An 18,059-nucleotide genomic window follows, 5' to 3' on the forward strand; every position below is an offset into this window, starting at 1 on the left:
GAAGTAAGTCCTGTATCTCCGGGCTTGGCTCAGAGCAGATAGCTTCTGGCTGCAGAGAGGCTGGAAACGGCTACTAGAAGATGCAGAGTAAGAAGTCAAGCTCTAAGCAAAATGTAAAATTTTGAGAGGAACCCAGGGTACTGCTGGCACCATAACCAGAACTTCGCACTGTAGCAATTATGGTGCTTGAAGTGTTCCTTTTAATGTGCAATTTCCTGATCAACAATTCCCAGTTTAGTGTAAAAACACCATATATTTGTCTTTAATTGAATGTCACAAATTAGCCGCCATTTGAGCTTGCCAGAAACATTCTCGTAAAACAACCAAGAATATCACTTTCAGCCTCCCATCTAAAATATTTAAGCAAAAAGTTGAGTTAAAGGGTTACTCCAATCCTTTCTAAATATATATTCTTAAATTACAATGCCCTATGGGACATTATGAGCAGTTAGGTTCTCCCCATTTTAAACTTAAAAAAGGTATAAACGTACCTTGGCATGCAGTGCTGGGCAAAGCTCTTTTTGCTGGATTCCACGCCCCATCTGATGTCACAGTTTCCTTCTCATGGACCAATCAAATGCTTATCATAGAGAAGCATTGGCTTGGACCACTTTACTGGCTCAGAGCGCATGCAACGGGAGGAAGGGGAAATTATTTGGGGAAGCGGGGGGGGGGGGGGGGGAGGAAGAAACTGCATGCTGCCAATAGATGTAAAAATATAGCTTTCCCCTCCCATTCTTTCTCCTAGTTTGTGCTCACTCCCACCTCTCTTCATAGCACATTGGCTTGTTTTAAAATCAAAACAACCTCCCGTCCTCCATTTTCCCACTTTTTTATGAGAAGCCTGTGATTGAACCGCACGCATCCCCTGTGAAGTTGGGAGAATTTGCACAGAATTGATATTCTTGATCTTGAAACTAAGTCATGTGTACAGAGTTGTGTAACTATCCGCTGGTAACTAAAGTGAAAATATCTCTGGATGTGCAGTGCTTCTAGCTGCAGCATGACCACTTCTAAAAGTAGCGGTGGCCATGGTGGTTGGAGTAACCCTTTAAATAAATATTAAATGAGGTTACCCAGACCCCCACCCTGTTTACCATGAATGGCCCGGTTGCATCTCTCTGCCTTTACGTCACCCAATAGGCAGCAGTGTTAAAGGACATATTAGTTTTTCTGAAATATATATTCTATGAAATTCTACAACAGTCAGATGGATTTTGTCTTGTATACGGGCTGATATTTGGCAAAATGTGACAGCGGGGAGAAATTCCATGACCAAATCCTGACAGTTTACATCAGCCCTCACCTTCTTGTGTGATGTACAGTAGAAGTTATCTTATTACATATTCAGTAGATCTATGTAAAGTCTTGTGGGATCATTCATACATCCTGCATGTGTACTGTCTTTTGTGTACATCTTCTGACAGGTGTAACTTTTGATTTCTCAAGCTGTTTTCTAGTGGCTTGACAGAAGCTAAGACTTTCCTGGCCCATCTAATGCTACTTCGCATTACTCCTTCCCAACCTTGGATGGCATGGATAAGCTGCAAATGCTGTGCTAAAGTGCCCCCACTAACATCTTCCAATTGTTGTCCAAGGTTGAGTGGATAATGCTGATGTGAAATTAACACTTTATCTTGGAGTCTTTAGAGGAGCTAGGCCTTGTGAGCAGGCACACCCTTGGTTCCTAGCTGAATCAGATATAAAACCAGGGGACTGTATTCAAAGATTCTTTTCATCTTAAAGAGTTTCTCCAACCTCCATGACCACTTCTGCTTTTAGAAGGAATCGGTATGCTTCAAACACTACGCATACTGAGTCATTTGCACATTTTTATACTGGGGTAGTTACACCCCTGGCACTCGTGACTTGGGCAGCCGGGACTTTCTTTAGCTTGTGGTCAAAAGGGGATCCACCACTTATTTTGTCTTGCATATTGCTGCCCAATGAACACATGGCAGATGCAAAAACAAATGTGAGAAAGGCTGAACTTAAAGGATGCATGTCTCTTGTCAGCTATGTAACTATGTCTGTAAGACCCAAATGTGGGACTTTCACATCATGGCTCCCGCAGTACAGCTCTTGCCTATACACAGGGTTACAGCAAGCTATTCCCATATGTGTGGCGCAGAGTCATTGGGGAGCAGCTAATAAGCTAAATTATCTCTACATTACCTTCATTGTGTGTGCCTTTTCAGAAGTCAGTTGCTATCTCAGACTGTAGTTTTATGAATTGAAATAAAGACATGTTGAAAATATATATATATTAATAACATGAGTAATAGTTTCATTTTATGTGCTGGGTTAAACCCCAAATCTGCCCCCTTATGAAATACTCATATTGACTGTGTTGGGATTTCTTTGAAATTCCAACCCAGTCAAAAGATATGCTTTGTCTCAGGAGTTTCTTTATGCCTGACCGTTAGATACTGGGCAGAGCTACCGCCGTGAAGAAGTGTCAAGAAGAAGATGGCGGCGCACTCGAGGAACCGGTTCAGATTAGTTAAAGGGACACTATAGTAACCAGAACAACTACAGCTTAAAGGGACCCAGACCTCTGCCAATTGGAGTGGTGTGGGTGCCAACTCCCATCACCCCTAATCTTGTAAGTGTAATTATTTCAGGTTTTATAAACTGCAATAATTACCTTGCAGGGTTAAGTCCTCCTCTGGCTGGCTGTCTATCAGACAACCACTAGAGTCACTTCCGTGTTCTTAAAACACGAAAAGTGTTTTAAACGATGATGGACGTCCTCACGCTATGCATGAGGACCTCCAGCGTCGCCAAAATCCCCATAGGAAAGCATTGAATAATTCTTTCCTATGGGGAGGTCTAATACGCGCGTGGCCATTGCCGTACATGCGCATTAGGTCTCCCCTGCCGACGTCAGAGGAGCGTGGGTGGAACCTGACCCAGCGCAGATGGACATTGGCGCTGGATTCAGGTAAGTCACTGAAGGGGTTTTAACCCCTGAAGGGTCCTGCAGTGCCAGAAAAACTGATTTGTTTTCCTGGCACTGGAGAGTCCCTTTAATGTAGTTGTTCTAGTGAGTATAACCATTGCCTTCAGGCATTTTCGTGCAAACACTGCCTTTTCAGAGAAAAGTTAGTGTTTACATTGCCCCTAGGGACACCGCCAAGTGGCCACTTCTCAGATGGCCACTGGAGGTGCTTTCTGGGGCAGTGCTGCACAGTAGGTAGCACTGTCATTCAGCGTCTCCACGCACTGCGTGGAGGCACTGATTTTTCCTCATAGAAATGCATTGATTCAAAAAGTGCTGATTGGCCAAAGCAGCATTTGGCCCTGCCCCCATCCCGCCTCCTTGCCGATTTTAGCCAATCCAATGCGTTCCCTGGCTAAAAATCAGCAATTCTGATGATGTCATCAAAGAGGTGGGTTGGGGCGGGGCCAGGTAAATAAGGTGAGATTTAATTCCTTTTAAGGGGTGGAGGGGCAAGCCACCTAAATGGTGGGGTTGACACTATAGGGGCAGGAATAAGTTTGTGTTCCTGACCCTATAGTGTTCCTTTAAACTCACTGTTGCTGCCCACCACGAACCCCCAGCGGCAATGTCACCATCTGGGGTCTTTGCAAATTATGCAAAGTCTCCAGACAGTGAGGTGACCTTGCTGCTTTAAGGCAACATTTATTTTTGTATAAATGCTCATTGGTTCATCTGATCATACACACCTTGGTTATGTGAAGTGGACACCAGGTGGTGCTGTGTATTTATGTATAGACTTCGATATTCAATTTGATTGCAATTTGCCTTGAAATGGCCCAGAAAATGTTAATAATTTTGGATAAACTTTTAAAATTATTTAGTATTATGAAAATATTTTACTCTTGATGTATTAATAATTTATTTTATATGTGATATATTTTAATATGTTGGAAACATTATTTTAAAAGTTTATTCAAAAATATGAAATCATTTGAAATCGAGGCCTATATCCCCCTGCTTTATTGGATTAGCAACTGGGTAGCAATAACCACTGGCTCCTTGCTGTTTAGTAGACATGCTGTTACCCATGGCATGATGGGCATAATGGCTTTATTTGTTAATTAAACCTGTGTTTGGATTGGGAAAGGAAGTCTCCTTCCCGGAGCTTTCATTTTTGACCCCTCACTTAATAAGTGTGTGGTAATACATCAGAGCGGTTGTCCACATTTTATTTGCAATGCATTGTTTTTTTGTTTTTTTTCTGACAAAACGAATCAAAAAAAACAAAATTCCATCTGTGCACAAGTCTACTCGTGTATATCTTCGTTGCTGTGTGAAATGTGGTGTTTTGTGCTCACATCTAATAAGCATAATTGGGTAAAACAAGGTTTGAGTGAATGAAAGGAGACTTTCTTAGTCACACTCGTCTGTGATTCCTTTCACTTTATATGGTTGGATTTTTAAGCCCGATGGAATGAAAACTGGTTTGTAATGTTCCAGCTCTCTCAGGGCTAAAAGGGCTTCTTAAAAGAAAGAAAGTAATTGTTTCTCACACATTTACAATTTCTGGTTATTCACTGATTCAGAATCGGGTGAAGGGTGGCAACTTACTGGAGTCTTTTTATAACATAAATAGCTAAAAAAAAAAAAAAAGCTCCCTGTTACTTGTTAGAAAACTACAAATCCTTTGATGCTCTGGGTGATGCTTTAGACTCCTAAGTGTAGTAGTTCTAAAACCACCAGAGTGTTGCTAGTTGCCACCACTGACAGACCACCATTGCACCATTATTCATTCTTGTGTGAGCAGGCAGGAACTTAAAGAGAAATTAAAATTTAAGGTCACGATAGCCAAACTGGGAAGATTCTTCATGTCAGCTCTGTTTTTAGTTTGGCAACTTCGATTGACTTGTGATATATGTATCTGATGCCTGAATTTTAGGGGGAAAAGTCAACCCCTTAAATATTGTCTGGTTTTCTTGTAGAGCTGTACCATATCACTTGTTGCTATGGGGTCAAATTACATAGTTACATAGCTGAAAAGAGACTTGCGTCCATCAAGTTCAGCCTTCCTCACATATGCTTTTGCTGTTGATCCAAAAGAAGGCAAAAAACCTAGTCTGAAGCATTTCCAATTTTGCAACAAACTAGGAAAAAATTCCTTCTTGACCCCAAAATAGCAGTCAGATGTCTCCTTGGATCAAGCAGCTATTACCCCACTAATTAGAAATGATATCCCTGTATGTTATGTATTTGCAAGTATTTATCCAATTGCAGTTTAAACATCTGTATAGAATCTGACAAAACCACCTCTTCAGGCAATGAATTCCATATCCTTATTGATCTTACTGTAAAAAAAACCCTTTTCTTTGCCTTAGATGAAATCTCCTTTCTTCAAGCCTAAATGTGTGACCTTGTGTCCTATGTATAGCCCTGTTTATGAATAGATTTCCAGATAATGGTTTGTACTGGCCCCGAATATATTTGTATAATGTTATCATATCCCTTCTCAGGAGACTTAAATTTTTTAACCTTTCTTCATAACTGAAATGCTCCATTCATTTATCAATTTTGTAGCTCGTCTCTGCACTTTTTCTAGTGCCATGATATCTTTCTTTAGAACAGGTGCCCAAAATTGCACAGCATATTCAAGGTGTGGTCTTACCAGCGATTTATAAAGAGGCAAAATTATATTTTCATCTCAAGAATTTATGCCCCTATTTATACATGACAAAACCTTACTGGCCTTAGCAACGGCAGATTGACATTGCATATAATTTACATTGCATATAATTTTGCATTGCTACATAATTTGTTGTCTATAACAATTCCCAAATCCTTCTCATGTGTGGTTATCCCTAGTTCACTACCATTTAGGGTGTAAATTGCTTGTGCATTCTTAACCCCGAAGTGCATAACTTTGCATTTTTCTACGTTAAATTTCATCTGCCATTTTAGTGCCCAGTCCCCCAATCTATCCAAATCCCTCTGCAGCAAGGCAATATCCTGCTCACATTTTATTACTTTACAAAGTTTTGTGTCATCTGCAAACACTGATACATGGCTTTCAATGCCCATTTCAAGATCATTTATAAATATGTTAAATAGAAGCGGTCCCAAAACAGAACCCTGAAGGACACCGCTTACCACTTTTGTCCAGCTTGAAAATTTACCATTTATGACAACTTGCTGTACTCTATCCTTAAGCCAATGTTCTACCCAAGAACAAGAATATTCATCTAGACCAGTGATGGCGAACCTTTTTGAGCCCGAGTGCCCAAACCGCAATACATGCCAACTTTTTTTTCCTTAAAGTGCCAACACGGCAATTGCGTGTGTGTGTGTGGGGGGTGCGTGTGTGTGTGTGTGTGGGGGGGTGCGTGTGTGTGTGTGTGGGGGGGGTGCGTGTGTGGGGGGGGGTGCGTGTGTGTGGGTGTTGTATGTGTCTATGAGGGGTGCTGTGTGTGTGTATGAGGGTGTCAGGGTACCTGAGGCCTCTACCTCTAAGGGAGGTAGAGACTTGGTGGTTTATCCATCCAGGCGAGCTGTTTCCTCCGTTCCTCGCGGTTCATCCAGCCACTTAAACACCGGCCGCGAGGAATCCACATCCTTTTCTAGCAGGACGCTCAATACGTGACGTCATGACGCTATCACGAGCGATCTGTCACTCAAGTGTCCGATATCCAATCGGCACTTGTCAGAGGCGTGCTTACCATCCGGAGCCAGGGTATTTAAGCTTGCTTCTCTCTTCAGCTCATTGCCCTGTCGTGGTTCTAGCTTGTCTAGTCACTCAGTGCTCTGGTATTCTAGTTTGCTCTATTTGGTTTTGACTCGGCTTGTTGTACTACCCTGCTTCTCTGTTATCCCTTGACCCGGCTTGTCTCTCGCTTATCTGTCTTCTCGTTCCCTCGACCTCGGCTTGTCTCTGACTATTCTCTATCACTCTCGGTACGTTAGTCCGGCCATTCTAAGGCCCGGTATACGTACCTTTCCACTCTTTGTACCCTGCGTGTTGGATCCCTGTCCCGATCCTGACATTACGACAGGGCCAATGGATCCTGCAGGTACAAACAGTCAGCTTGGTTCTTCTGATCCCAGGTTTGACGCCATGGAGCATAGGATGGATCAGATGGCTCTAGCACTACAGGCACTTTTGTCTCGTGCTAGTAACCCACCTGAGGAGACACGTACTCCTTCTATTTCTCCTGCAGTCTCAGGTCTAGAGGTAGCCACTGTAGGTGCTTCTTCCCGTATTACCCCACCAGTACGTTATGGCGGGTCACCGGAGAAGTGCCGTGGCTTTCTGAACCAGATTAGCATCCATTTCGAATTACAACCCCGCTCTTATCCTACAGATAGAGCGAAGATTGGATTTGTTATTACCTTACTCATTGAGAAAGCTCTGAGATGGGCCAATCCTTTATGGGAGAATGATAATCCACTAGTCTATAATTATAATGCCTTTGTAGCTGCGTTTAGAAGAACTTTTGACCCTCCTGGTAGAAAGGTCAATGCAGCTAGATTACTGTTGCGCCTTAGACAGGACAATCGAACACTTGTGGACTATGCACTAGAGTTCAGGTCCTTGGCGGCAGAAGTTAAGTGGAACGAACAGGCTTATATAGATGTGTTTCTGAATGGGTTATCAGATGTAATTCTTGACGAAGTCGCTACTAGAGAACTCCCTGAGAATTTGGAGGATTTAATTTCTTTTATATCTCGTATTGATGAACGCATAAGAGAGAGGCAGAACACTCGAGATAGCACCCGTAGACCCTCCTTTAAACTAGCGCCTACCTTTCAAAATTCTGAGTTCGAGGACTTACGTATTTCTGAACCTATGCAGATAGGCAGTACTCATCTCACAGAGAGAGAGAGACAGTACAGAAGGAGGGAGGGTTTATGTATGTATTGTGGAGTCAGAGGACATTTACGCCTAAATTGTCCTAATCGTTCGGGAAACGCTCGCACCTAAGTTTCTCTAGAGGACAGGCCTTGGGTGTTTCTACTTTGTCCTCTATTCACAATTACAAAGAGTTCAGGCTTCTGTTACCCGTTTCTTTGAGGTGGGAGAAGGGAGTAGTTAAGACTATGGCACTAATCGATTCTGGAGCTGCTGAGAGCTTTATAGATCAGGGTTTTGTTGCCAAGCATGCTATCCCATCCCAGTTAAAAGAGACACCACTGGCTGTCGAGGCCATCGATGGTAGACCGTTACTTGAGCCTGTTATTTTCCATGAGACCATACCGATTAACTTAACTGTTGGCATCCTGCATAAAGAGGATATATCCTTAATGCTCATTTCTTCTCCGTCTATTCCCATAGTCCTGGGGTACTCCTGGTTGAGGAGACACAACCCTATTATTAATTGGGAGTCAGGGGAGATAGTTTCGTGGGGAGAGAATTGTCAAGAAAAATGCTTGCGGAAGGTCTTACCTCTCGGATTAACTAATACATCGAATACCTCTGACAATCCTACAGAGACACAAATTCCGCCTCAGTATCTAGATTTAAAGGCAGTATTTGACAAAAAGAAAGCCGATACCTTACCCCCACACAGGTCCTTTGATTGCAAAATTAACCTACTCCCTGGTACCATGCCTCCCAGAGGTCATGTATACCCATTATCTATAAAAGAGAACTCAGTTCTAGAGGAGTATATTCACGAGAATTTAGACAAGGGATTCATCAGGAGGTCCTCCTCCCCTGCCGGGGCTGGATTTTTTTTTGTTAAAAAGAAAGATGGTTCTTTGAGACCTTGTATTGATTATCGAGGCTTGAATAAGATAACCATTAAAAATGCCTACCCGATTCCCTTGATCACCGAACTCTTCGATCGTTTGAAGGGCTCTACAATTTTCACCAAGTTAGACCTCAGAGGGGCATATAACTTGGTGAGAATCCAGCAGGGACATGAGTGGATGACGGCATTCAATACTCGATATGGTCACTATGAATATACTGTTATGCCTTTTGGGTTATGCAATGCGCCAGCTGTATTCCAGGATCTGATAAATGAGGTTCTTAGGGAATTTCAGCAAGATTGCGTCATTGTATACCTAGATGATATACTCATTCATTCTAGTGAGATTGAGACTCATCACAAGCAAGTCAGGAGGGTTTTGCACAAGCTTCTCCAGCATGGCTTGTACTGCAAGTTGGAGAAATGTAGCTTTGATCAAACCCAGGTAACCTTTCTCGGCTATGTGATCTCTGGGGAAGGATTTAAGATGGATCCGGATAAGCTCCAATCCATTCTAGAGTGGCCTTTACCCACAGGTCTTAAAGCCATACAGAGATTTATTGGTTTTTCTAATTATTACAGGCGCTTTATTAAGGGCTATTCTTCCATTATCGCACCTATCACTAATATGACCAAACAGGGGGCTGATACTAAGAATTGGACTACTGAAGCCCTCCTTGCGTTCAAAACTCTCAAGGAGCTTTTCGCTTCCGCTCCAATTTTAGTTCACCCCGACACTTCTCTGCCTTTTCTACTTGAGGTAGACGCATCAGAGACTGGTTTAGGTGCTGTTCTATCTCAAAGGTTGGGGGTTGATAAACCATTACATCCATGTGGATTTTTTTCTAAAAAATTGACCGGTACTGAAAGCAGATATGACATTGGTGACAGAGAATTACTAGCGGTTATCAAGGCTTTGAAAGAGTGGAGACATTTATTGGAAGGTACATTACATCCTGTTACCATTCTAACTGACCACAAAAATTTGTCTTATATCGGAGAGGCTAAGCGGTTGTCCTCCAGGCAGGCTCGTTGGTCGTTGTTTCTTACCCATTTCAATTACGTTCTGACTTACAGACCTGGGTCAAAGAATTCTAAAGCCGATGCGCTATCTCGCCAATATGAGCCCTCTGCTTCAGTTGAACCACTTATGTCCTCCATTGTACCCAAATGCAATATTATTGCTAATACCAGTCTCAAAATTCATTCTCCGCTACTTGACCAGATCTTGAAGTCACAACATCTAGCTCCCGGAAACACTCCTGAGGGAAGAAACTTTGTTCCTCCTGAACTTCAACTGGAGCTCTTACAATGTTTTCACGAAAGTAAAGTAGCTGGTCATCCTGGTATTCGCAAGACATACTCTTTGATATCCAAGGATTTCTGGTGGCCTTCACTTCGAAAAGATATTGAGGAGTTCGTCGCAGCTTGTGAAACTTGTGCCAAAACTAAACTACCTCATGCATCTCCATGTGGCCTGTTACACCCCTTGGACATTCCTGAGAAACCTTGGTCCTGTTTATCCATAGACTTTATCGTTGATTTGCCTGCTTCCAAGAGACAGACTGTTATTCTCACGGTGGTGGATAGATTTACTAAGATGGCCCATTTCGTGCCATTACCTAAACTTCCGACTTCTCCTGAATTGGCGGAGATTTTTGCAAAAGAGGTTTTTCGCCTACATGGGATTCCTTCAGAGATTGTTTCTGATAGAGGCTCTCAATTTGTCTCACGTTTCTGGAGATCCTTTTGTTCTCAAATGGGCATCAAATTGAACTTCTCCTCGGCCTATCACCCTCAGTCTAACGGAGCTGCTGAACGTACCAATCAAAAAATCGAACAGTATCTGCGTTGCTTTGTTTCCGAACACCAGGACGATTGGGTCGGTCTGATTCCTTGGGCGGAGTTCGCACACAATAACCTTGTTTGCGATTCAACTCGCTCTAGCCCTTTCTTCATGAACTATGGCTTTCATCCTTCGATTTTTCCTTCGGTTTCCTCTTCTCAGGGGATACCGTCGGTTGATGATCATGTCGCCAACCTGAAGAAATTATGGGATCAGACTCGGCAAATTCTGTTACATAGTTCCTCGTTGTTCAAGAAACACGCTGACAAGCATAGAAGAGCGGCTCCTGTTTTTGTTCCTGGGGATAGGGTATGGTTAAGTACTAAGAATATTCGACTAAAAGTTCCATCTATGAAATTTGCTCCTCGCTACATAGGCCCTTACAGGGTTCTCACTCGTATCAATCCGGTTGCGTATCGCCTTGCTCTGCCACCTGCCTTACGCATTCCTAACTCTTTTCATGTCTCCTTGTTGAAACCCCTTATTTGCAACAAATTCTCCTCTAAGGTCTCCTCGCCTCGTCCTGTTCAGGTGGAGGGTCAGGAGGAGTACGAGGTAAGCTCCATCGTTGATTCCAGAATTTCAAGGGGAAAATTGCAATATCTGGTCAACTGGAGGGGATATGGTCCTGAGGAGAGGAGTTGGGTACCTCAGGAGGACGTTCATGCTTCTCGCCTTCGCAGAGCATTTCACCTCCGCTTCCCATCTCGCCCCGGTTCCTTCCGCCCGGTGGGCGTATCTGAGAGGGGGGGTACTGTCAGGGTACCTGAGGCCTCTACCTCTAAGGGAGGTAGAGACTTGGTGGTTTATCCATCCAGGCGAGCTGTTTCCTCCGTTCCTCGCGGTTCATCCAGCCACTTAAACACCGGCCGCGAGGAATCCACATCCTTTTCTAGCAGGACGCTCAATACGTGACGTCATGACGCTATCACGAGCGATCTGTCACTCAAGTGTCCGATATCCAATCGGCACTTGTCAGAGGCGTGCTTACCATCCGGAGCCAGGGTATTTAAGCTTGCTTCTCTCTTCAGCTCATTGCCCTGTCGTGGTTCTAGCTTGTCTAGTCACTCAGTGCTCTGGTATTCTAGTTTGCTCTATTTGGTTTTGACTCGGCTTGTTGTACTACCCTGCTTCTCTGTTATCCCTTGACCCGGCTTGTCTCTCGCTTATCTGTCTTCTCGTTCCCTCGACCTCGGCTTGTCTCTGACTATTCTCTATCACTCTCGGTACGTTAGTCCGGCCATTCTAAGGCCCGGTATACGTACCTTTCCACTCTTTGTACCCTGCGTGTTGGATCCCTGTCCCGATCCTGACAGAGGGGTGCTGTATGTGTCTATGAGGGGTGCTGTGTGTGTGTATGAGGGGTGCTCTGTGTGTGTGTATGAGGGGTGCTGTGTGTGTGTGTATGAGGGGTGCTGTGTGTGTGTGTGTGTATGAGGGGTGCTGTGTGTGTGGGGGGGTGCTGTGTGTGTGTGTGGAGGGGGGTGCTGTGTGTGTGTGGGGGGGTGCTGTGTGTGTGTGGGGGGGTGCTGTGTGTGTGTGGGGGGGTGCTGTGTGTGTGTGGGGGGGTGCTGTGTGTGTGTGTGGGGGGGTGCTGTGTGTGTGTGGGGGGGTGCTGTGTGTGTGAGGGGGGTGCTGTGTGTGTGTGAGGGGGGTGCTGTGTGTGTGTGAGGGGGGTGCTGTGTGTGTGTGAGGGGGGTGCTGTGTGTGTGTGAGGGGGGTGCTGTGTGTGTGTGTTTGGGGGGTGCTGTGTGTGTGTGTTTGGGGGGTGCTGTGTGTGTGTGTGAGGGGGGTGCTGTGTGTGTGTGTGTGAGGGGGGTGCTGTGGGGGGGTAGGGGTACTGTGTGGGGGGTATGGATACTGCTGGCGGGGTATGGGTACTTCTGTGGGGGTAGGGATACTGTGTGTGGGGGTAGGGATACTGTGTGTGGGGGGTAGGGGTGCTGTGGGGGGGGTAGGGGTGCTGTGTGTGGGGGGGAAGGGGTGCTGTGTGTGGGGGGGTAGGGGTACTGCTGGGGGTGGTAGGGGTACTGCGGGGGTAGGGGTACTGCTGGGGTGGTAGGGGTACTTCTGGGGGGTAGGGGTACTTCTGGGGGGGGTAGGGGTACTTCTGGGGGGGGTAGGGGTACTGTTGTGGGGGAGTAGGAGTACTGCTGGGGTGGTAGGGGTACTTCTGGGGGGGTAGGGTGCTGCTGGGGGGGTAGGGTGCTGCTGGGGGGGTGGGGTGGTGCTATGGGGGGTAGGGTGCTGCTGGGGGGGTAGGGGGGGTGCTGGGGGGGTAGGGGTGGTGCTGGGGGGGTAGGGGTGGTGCTGGGGGGGTAGGGGTGCTGTGGGGGGGGGGTAGGGTGCTGCTGGTGGGGTGGTGCTGTGGGGGTAGGGGTGGTGCTGGGGAGATAGGGGTGGTGCTGGGGGGGTAAGGGTACTTCTGGGGGGGGGGTAGGGGTGCTGTGTGTCAGTATCCCCCCCCTCCCTCCTTGTTACCTTTAATGAAGTGGGGGGGGGGACACAGCCATCCCTGGTGGTCCGGTGGTGGTACCGTCATCCCTGGTGGTCCGGTGGTGGTACCGTCATCCCTGGTGGTCCGGTGGTGGCAGGCAGTGCTTCCGTGTCGGGAGGCAGGGGGAGGGATCTGTGATGCTGACACCCTGTCCTCCCGCGCGATGCTGTGTGGAGCGTTGCCATGGTAACGCTCGGCAACGCTCCACACAGTATCGCGCGGGAGGACAGGGGATCAGCATCACAGATCCCTCCCCTGCCTCCCGACACGGAAGCAGAGTAGGCGCCTGCCGTTTCGGGCAGGCAGGTGCCTACTCTGCAGTGATGGCGGACCTGTGGCCGCGTGCCCACAGAGAGGGCCCGGCGTGCCACCTGTGGCACGCGTGCCATAGGTTCGCCACCACTGTTCTAGACCAATTTCTTTTAGTTTGAAGACTAACCTATTGTGAGGAACCGTATCAAATGCCTTGGCAAAATCCAAGTAGATCACATCCACTGCAACACCCTGATCTATATTTCTACTTACTTCTTCGTAGAATGCAAGTTTGACATGACCTATGTTTCATAAAACCATGCTGATTATTGCTAATAACACAGTTCTTCCCAATGCATTTCTGAATATTATCCCTTAAATGTATTTAGTTATATAAGAATGGGGATCTGCAGTTGATGGATAACTCTTAACTTAACACCCAGTTTTGAGTGGATCATTCCAAATTCAAGATCCTGTCTAGCCTTCGCTGTGTGTTACCTGGTGTCTGACATTTGGGGTTACCAGGGAAATTTTCCCAAACAGCAAGCTTATCAGTAGGCAAACTTGCATTACGCAAGTTTGAGAGCTCTTCAAAAAATTGTCCTTCATATGCCCAGCCCTTAGTGGGACTGGCCAGTAAGTCTTACAGTCTGTCTCCACTTTTTTTGGGCAGAGCTGTGGTGATGGAAATCTTGTTATTGCCCCCATAGGGATCTATAGTGCCACCAGACCAGGGTGGACCATTTCCAACATATCAATAGCTGTGCACATTTGTTCAAGCACCTGACTTTATTGCCCTATTGGGGCAATTATCATGATGAAAGTTGGACCGAGCACATATATATATATATATGGTGTTTATACAGAAACTATTGGAAAGCCATACTGTGTATGGTCTGCTTAAACACCATCTGTATGTGTCCGGCCCAACTTTCTTCATGATTATTGCCCCAATAGAGGCCTCAGTCAGGTGTGAATAGGGCTACTGTCATAGTTTTACTGCAATGGCCTGGCAGAGCTTTTACTGGACCTTGCTGCTGCTTTACTGTGGATGTTCAGCAGCTGCAAGACTTCTTGGAAACTTACACTGTGAAATAAAATATTGAAAAAAATGTTTCACTTGTATTAACCTTTTTTTTCTTCTCTTCCAAATTTCCCTTTAATCCTGAAAATGTGTGTAAAAATATGTTGTGAATTTTATCCTTTGAATTCTGGTTGATAATGTGTTTCCCGATCTGACAGATGATTCTAACTCAGATTGCGAATCCGGCTTTCAGATCTCGAATCTGGGCCCGTCCCACAAGTTGCAGATCCTTCTGGGGGTGGTTGAATGCCGTGTTTAACAGGTAAGGAACGCAGTCTAGTATTACTTTCTGACCAAGCTGAATTGCCTTGTTATGTTTCTCTACTGGTAGATAATGGTAGAAATGCTGGCGAATATTCTTATACCTCATGGAAATAAAAGCAACCTTGTGCTCAAAATGATATGACAAGCGTAACAGAGGTTTGCATATTGTGCGCTATAACATGGCGAGTTCTAAGTGTGGAACAGTAAGAAAAACCTGTAGGATCTCTTTGTTTACATTCATTTTCATAGCAATACCTCAACTTTTAGCATTTTATCACCTGCACTTAAGCTAATAGACTCAGTATCATTTTCCGTTTCACATACCTGGAGATTTTCATTAAAGGGACACTCCACTGCCAAAATACAAAAACAAATCTCTGTTTGATAGATTTACACCCAATAAAAACATGCATGCTTGCGGAGGTTTGGGCAACATGGCCCACATATGGTGGTATTGCCCAAGACTCACTATACATTGGAAAATGATACACGACTTGATCATTAAAGGGAATCTCCAGTGCCAGGAAAACAATCCGTTTTCCTGGCACTGCAGGGTCCCTCTCCCTCCCACCCCCCAATCCCCAATTGCTGAAGGGGTGAAAACCCCTTCAGTGACTTACCTGAGGCAGCGACATGTCCCACGTCGCTGCCTGCTCCTCCCCCGCCACTCCACCTCCTGCCTACGTCGGCCGGTGGGCGAGACTGATCCCGCCCAGCGGCCGAGGAGACCTAATGCGCATGCGCGGCAATGCCGCGCATGCGCATTAGCGCACCCCATAGGAAAGCATTGAAAACGATTTTCAATGCTTTCCTATGGGGAATTGAGCGACGCTGGAGGTCCTCACACAGCGTGAGGACGTCCAGTGACGCTCTAGCACAGAAAACCTGTGCTATAGAGCAGGAAGTGTCCTCTAGTGGCTGTCTAATAGACAGCCACTAGGGGAGGACTTACCCTGCAAGGTAATTATTGCAGTTTATAAAAAACTGCAATAATTACAGTTGCAGGGTTAAGGGTAGTGGGAGTTGGCACCCAGACCACTCCAATGGGCAGAAGTGGTCTGGGTGCCTACAGTGTCCCTTTAAAGGGACACTATAGTCACCTGAACAACTTCAGCTTAATGATGTTGTTTAGGTGAGTGCTACAGCTACCCGGAGCCTTTTTCTTGTAAGCACTGTATTTTCTGAGAAAATGCAGTGTTTACATTAGAAGCTTGGAACACCTCTTGTTGCAGTCAATCAGACGGCCACCAGAGGGACTTCCGAGTTCAGAGGCCCTAAAAAGGCCTCTCGTCCGATGCATTCTGGGTGAATGCATCAGACGGGCTATCAGCACACAAAGCACTGTGAACGCTGACAGCTGACAGCTGAAGCCCGAACCCACAGGGATGCTGTCCGGCCACAATAGTGGTTGAAGGGGGGGGGGGGGGGGGGACCTACTCTCCTCCCCCCCCCCGGCCCCCACCCCTGAGCGGTGGGTGGGGGCCCTAAAAATAAGGGGGGCACATACTGCCCCCCCCGGCCCCCACCCCTGTGCGGCGGGTGGGGGCCCTAAAATAATCAATAAGGGGGGACCTACTGTCCCCCCCCGGCCCCCACCCCTGTGCGGCGGGTGGGGGCCCTAAAATTCACAATAGGGAGGGGACCTACTGTCCCCCCCCGGCCCCCACCCCTGTGCGGCGGGTGGGGGCCCTAAAATTCACAATAAGGGGGGGGGGGCTACTGTCCCCCCCCCCCGGCCCCCACCCCTGTGCGGCGGGTGGGGGCCCTAAAATAAAAAATAAGGGGGGGACCTACTGTCCCCCCCCCGGCCCCCACCCCTGAGCGGTGGGTGGGGGCCCTAAAATTCACAATAGGGAGGGGACCTACTGTCCCCCCCCCCGGCCCCCACCCCTGTGCGGCGGGTGGGGGCCCTAAAATTCACAATAAGGGGGGGGGACCTACTGCCCCCCCCCCGGCCCCCACTCCTGAGCGGTGGGTGGGGGCCCTAAAATTATCAATAGGGGGGGACCTATTGTCCCCCCCGGCCCCCACCCCTGAGCGGTGGGTGGGGGCCCTAAATACAAAGGGGGTGGGGACCCTAGTTAACCCTCTCCCCCCCACCCCCCCTCCCCAAAAAAAAAACTTATCTCCCTACCTACCCCCCTCACCCTAAAAATAATGAGGGGGGACCCTTTAACTAAAAACCTGTAAAGAAAAAAAAAATAAGATAAAAACAACTTACCATTCGATGTTTTCTTTCTTCTAAAATCTTCTTTCTTCAGCCCCCAAAAAGGCCAAATAAAAATCCATAATAACCGACGGAATAAAAAAAAAAAAAAAAAACCCGAGCGCAAAAAAAATAATCCATCTTCACCCATGGAGGGCTCCGCGCAGACTGAGCTCCGCAGGGCGGGGGAAGGCTTATAAAGCCTTGCCCCGCCCTGCAATTAGGCTAAGAACACTCTGATTGGTGGGTTTAAGCCAATCAGAGTGCTCTTTGTCATTTTACAAGCGTGGGAAAATTCCAAAGAACTTTCCCACGCTTGTAAAATGACAAAGAGCACTGTGATTGGATGGCTTGAAATCCATCCAATCACAGTGCTCTTTGTCATTTTACAAGCGTGGGAAAGTTCTTTGGAATTTTCCCACGCTTGTAAAATGACACAGAGCACTGTGATTGGATGGATTTCAAGCCATCCAATCACAGTACTCTGTGTCATTTTACAAGCGTGGGAAAATTCCAAAGAACTTTCCCACGCTTGTAAAATGACAAAGAGCACTGTGATTGGATGGCTTGAAATCCATCCAATCACAGTGCTCTGTGTCATTTTACAAGCGTGGGAAAATTCCAAAGAACTTTCCCACGCTTGTAAAATGACAAAGAGCACTCTGATTGGCTTAAACCCACCAATCAGAGTGTTCTTAGCATAATTGCAGGGCGGGGCAAGGCTTTATAAGCCTTCCCTCGCCCTGCGGAGCTCAGTCTGCGCGGAGCCCTCCATGGGTGAAGATGGATTATTTTTTTTTGCGCTCGTTTTTTTTTTTTTTTTTTTTTTTTTTTATTGCGTCGGTTATTATGGATTTTTATTTGGCCTTTTTTGGGGCTGAAGAAAGAAGATTTTAGAAGAAAGAAAACATCGAATGGTAAGTTGATTTTATCTCATTTTTTCTTTTTTTACAGGTTTTTAGTTAATGGTCCCCCCTCATTATTTTTAGGGTGAGGGGGGTAGGTAGGGAGATATTTTTTTTGGGGGGTGGGGGGGTGGGGGGGAGAGGGTTAACTAGGGTCCCCCCCCCCTTTGTATTTAGGGCCCCCACCCACCGCTCAGGGGTGGGGGCCGGGGGGGACAATAGGTCCCCCCCTTATTGATAATTTTAGGGCCCCCACCCGCCGCTCAGGGGTGGGGGCCGGGGGGGGGGACAATAGGTCCCCCCCTTATTGATAATTTTAG

General features: G+C 46.5%; 1 protein-coding gene across 1 annotated transcript in view; it reads left to right on the plus strand.

The window, feature by feature from the left end:
* Positions 1–18,059, plus strand: part of DMAC2L (distal membrane arm assembly component 2 like) — a 28,734-nt gene that overhangs the window by 1,878 nt on the left and 8,797 nt on the right. The window contains exon 2 of the mRNA XM_063438986.1: positions 14,523–14,626. Coding sequence (XP_063295056.1) covers positions 14,523–14,626 — 104 coding nt within the window. The remainder of the gene's footprint in view (positions 1–14,522; positions 14,627–18,059) is intronic.

Source organism: Pelobates fuscus, chromosome 13 (assembly GCF_036172605.1).
Source record: "Pelobates fuscus isolate aPelFus1 chromosome 13, aPelFus1.pri, whole genome shotgun sequence".
In the NCBI taxonomy this organism is placed as follows: domain Eukaryota; kingdom Metazoa; phylum Chordata; class Amphibia; order Anura; family Pelobatidae; genus Pelobates; species Pelobates fuscus.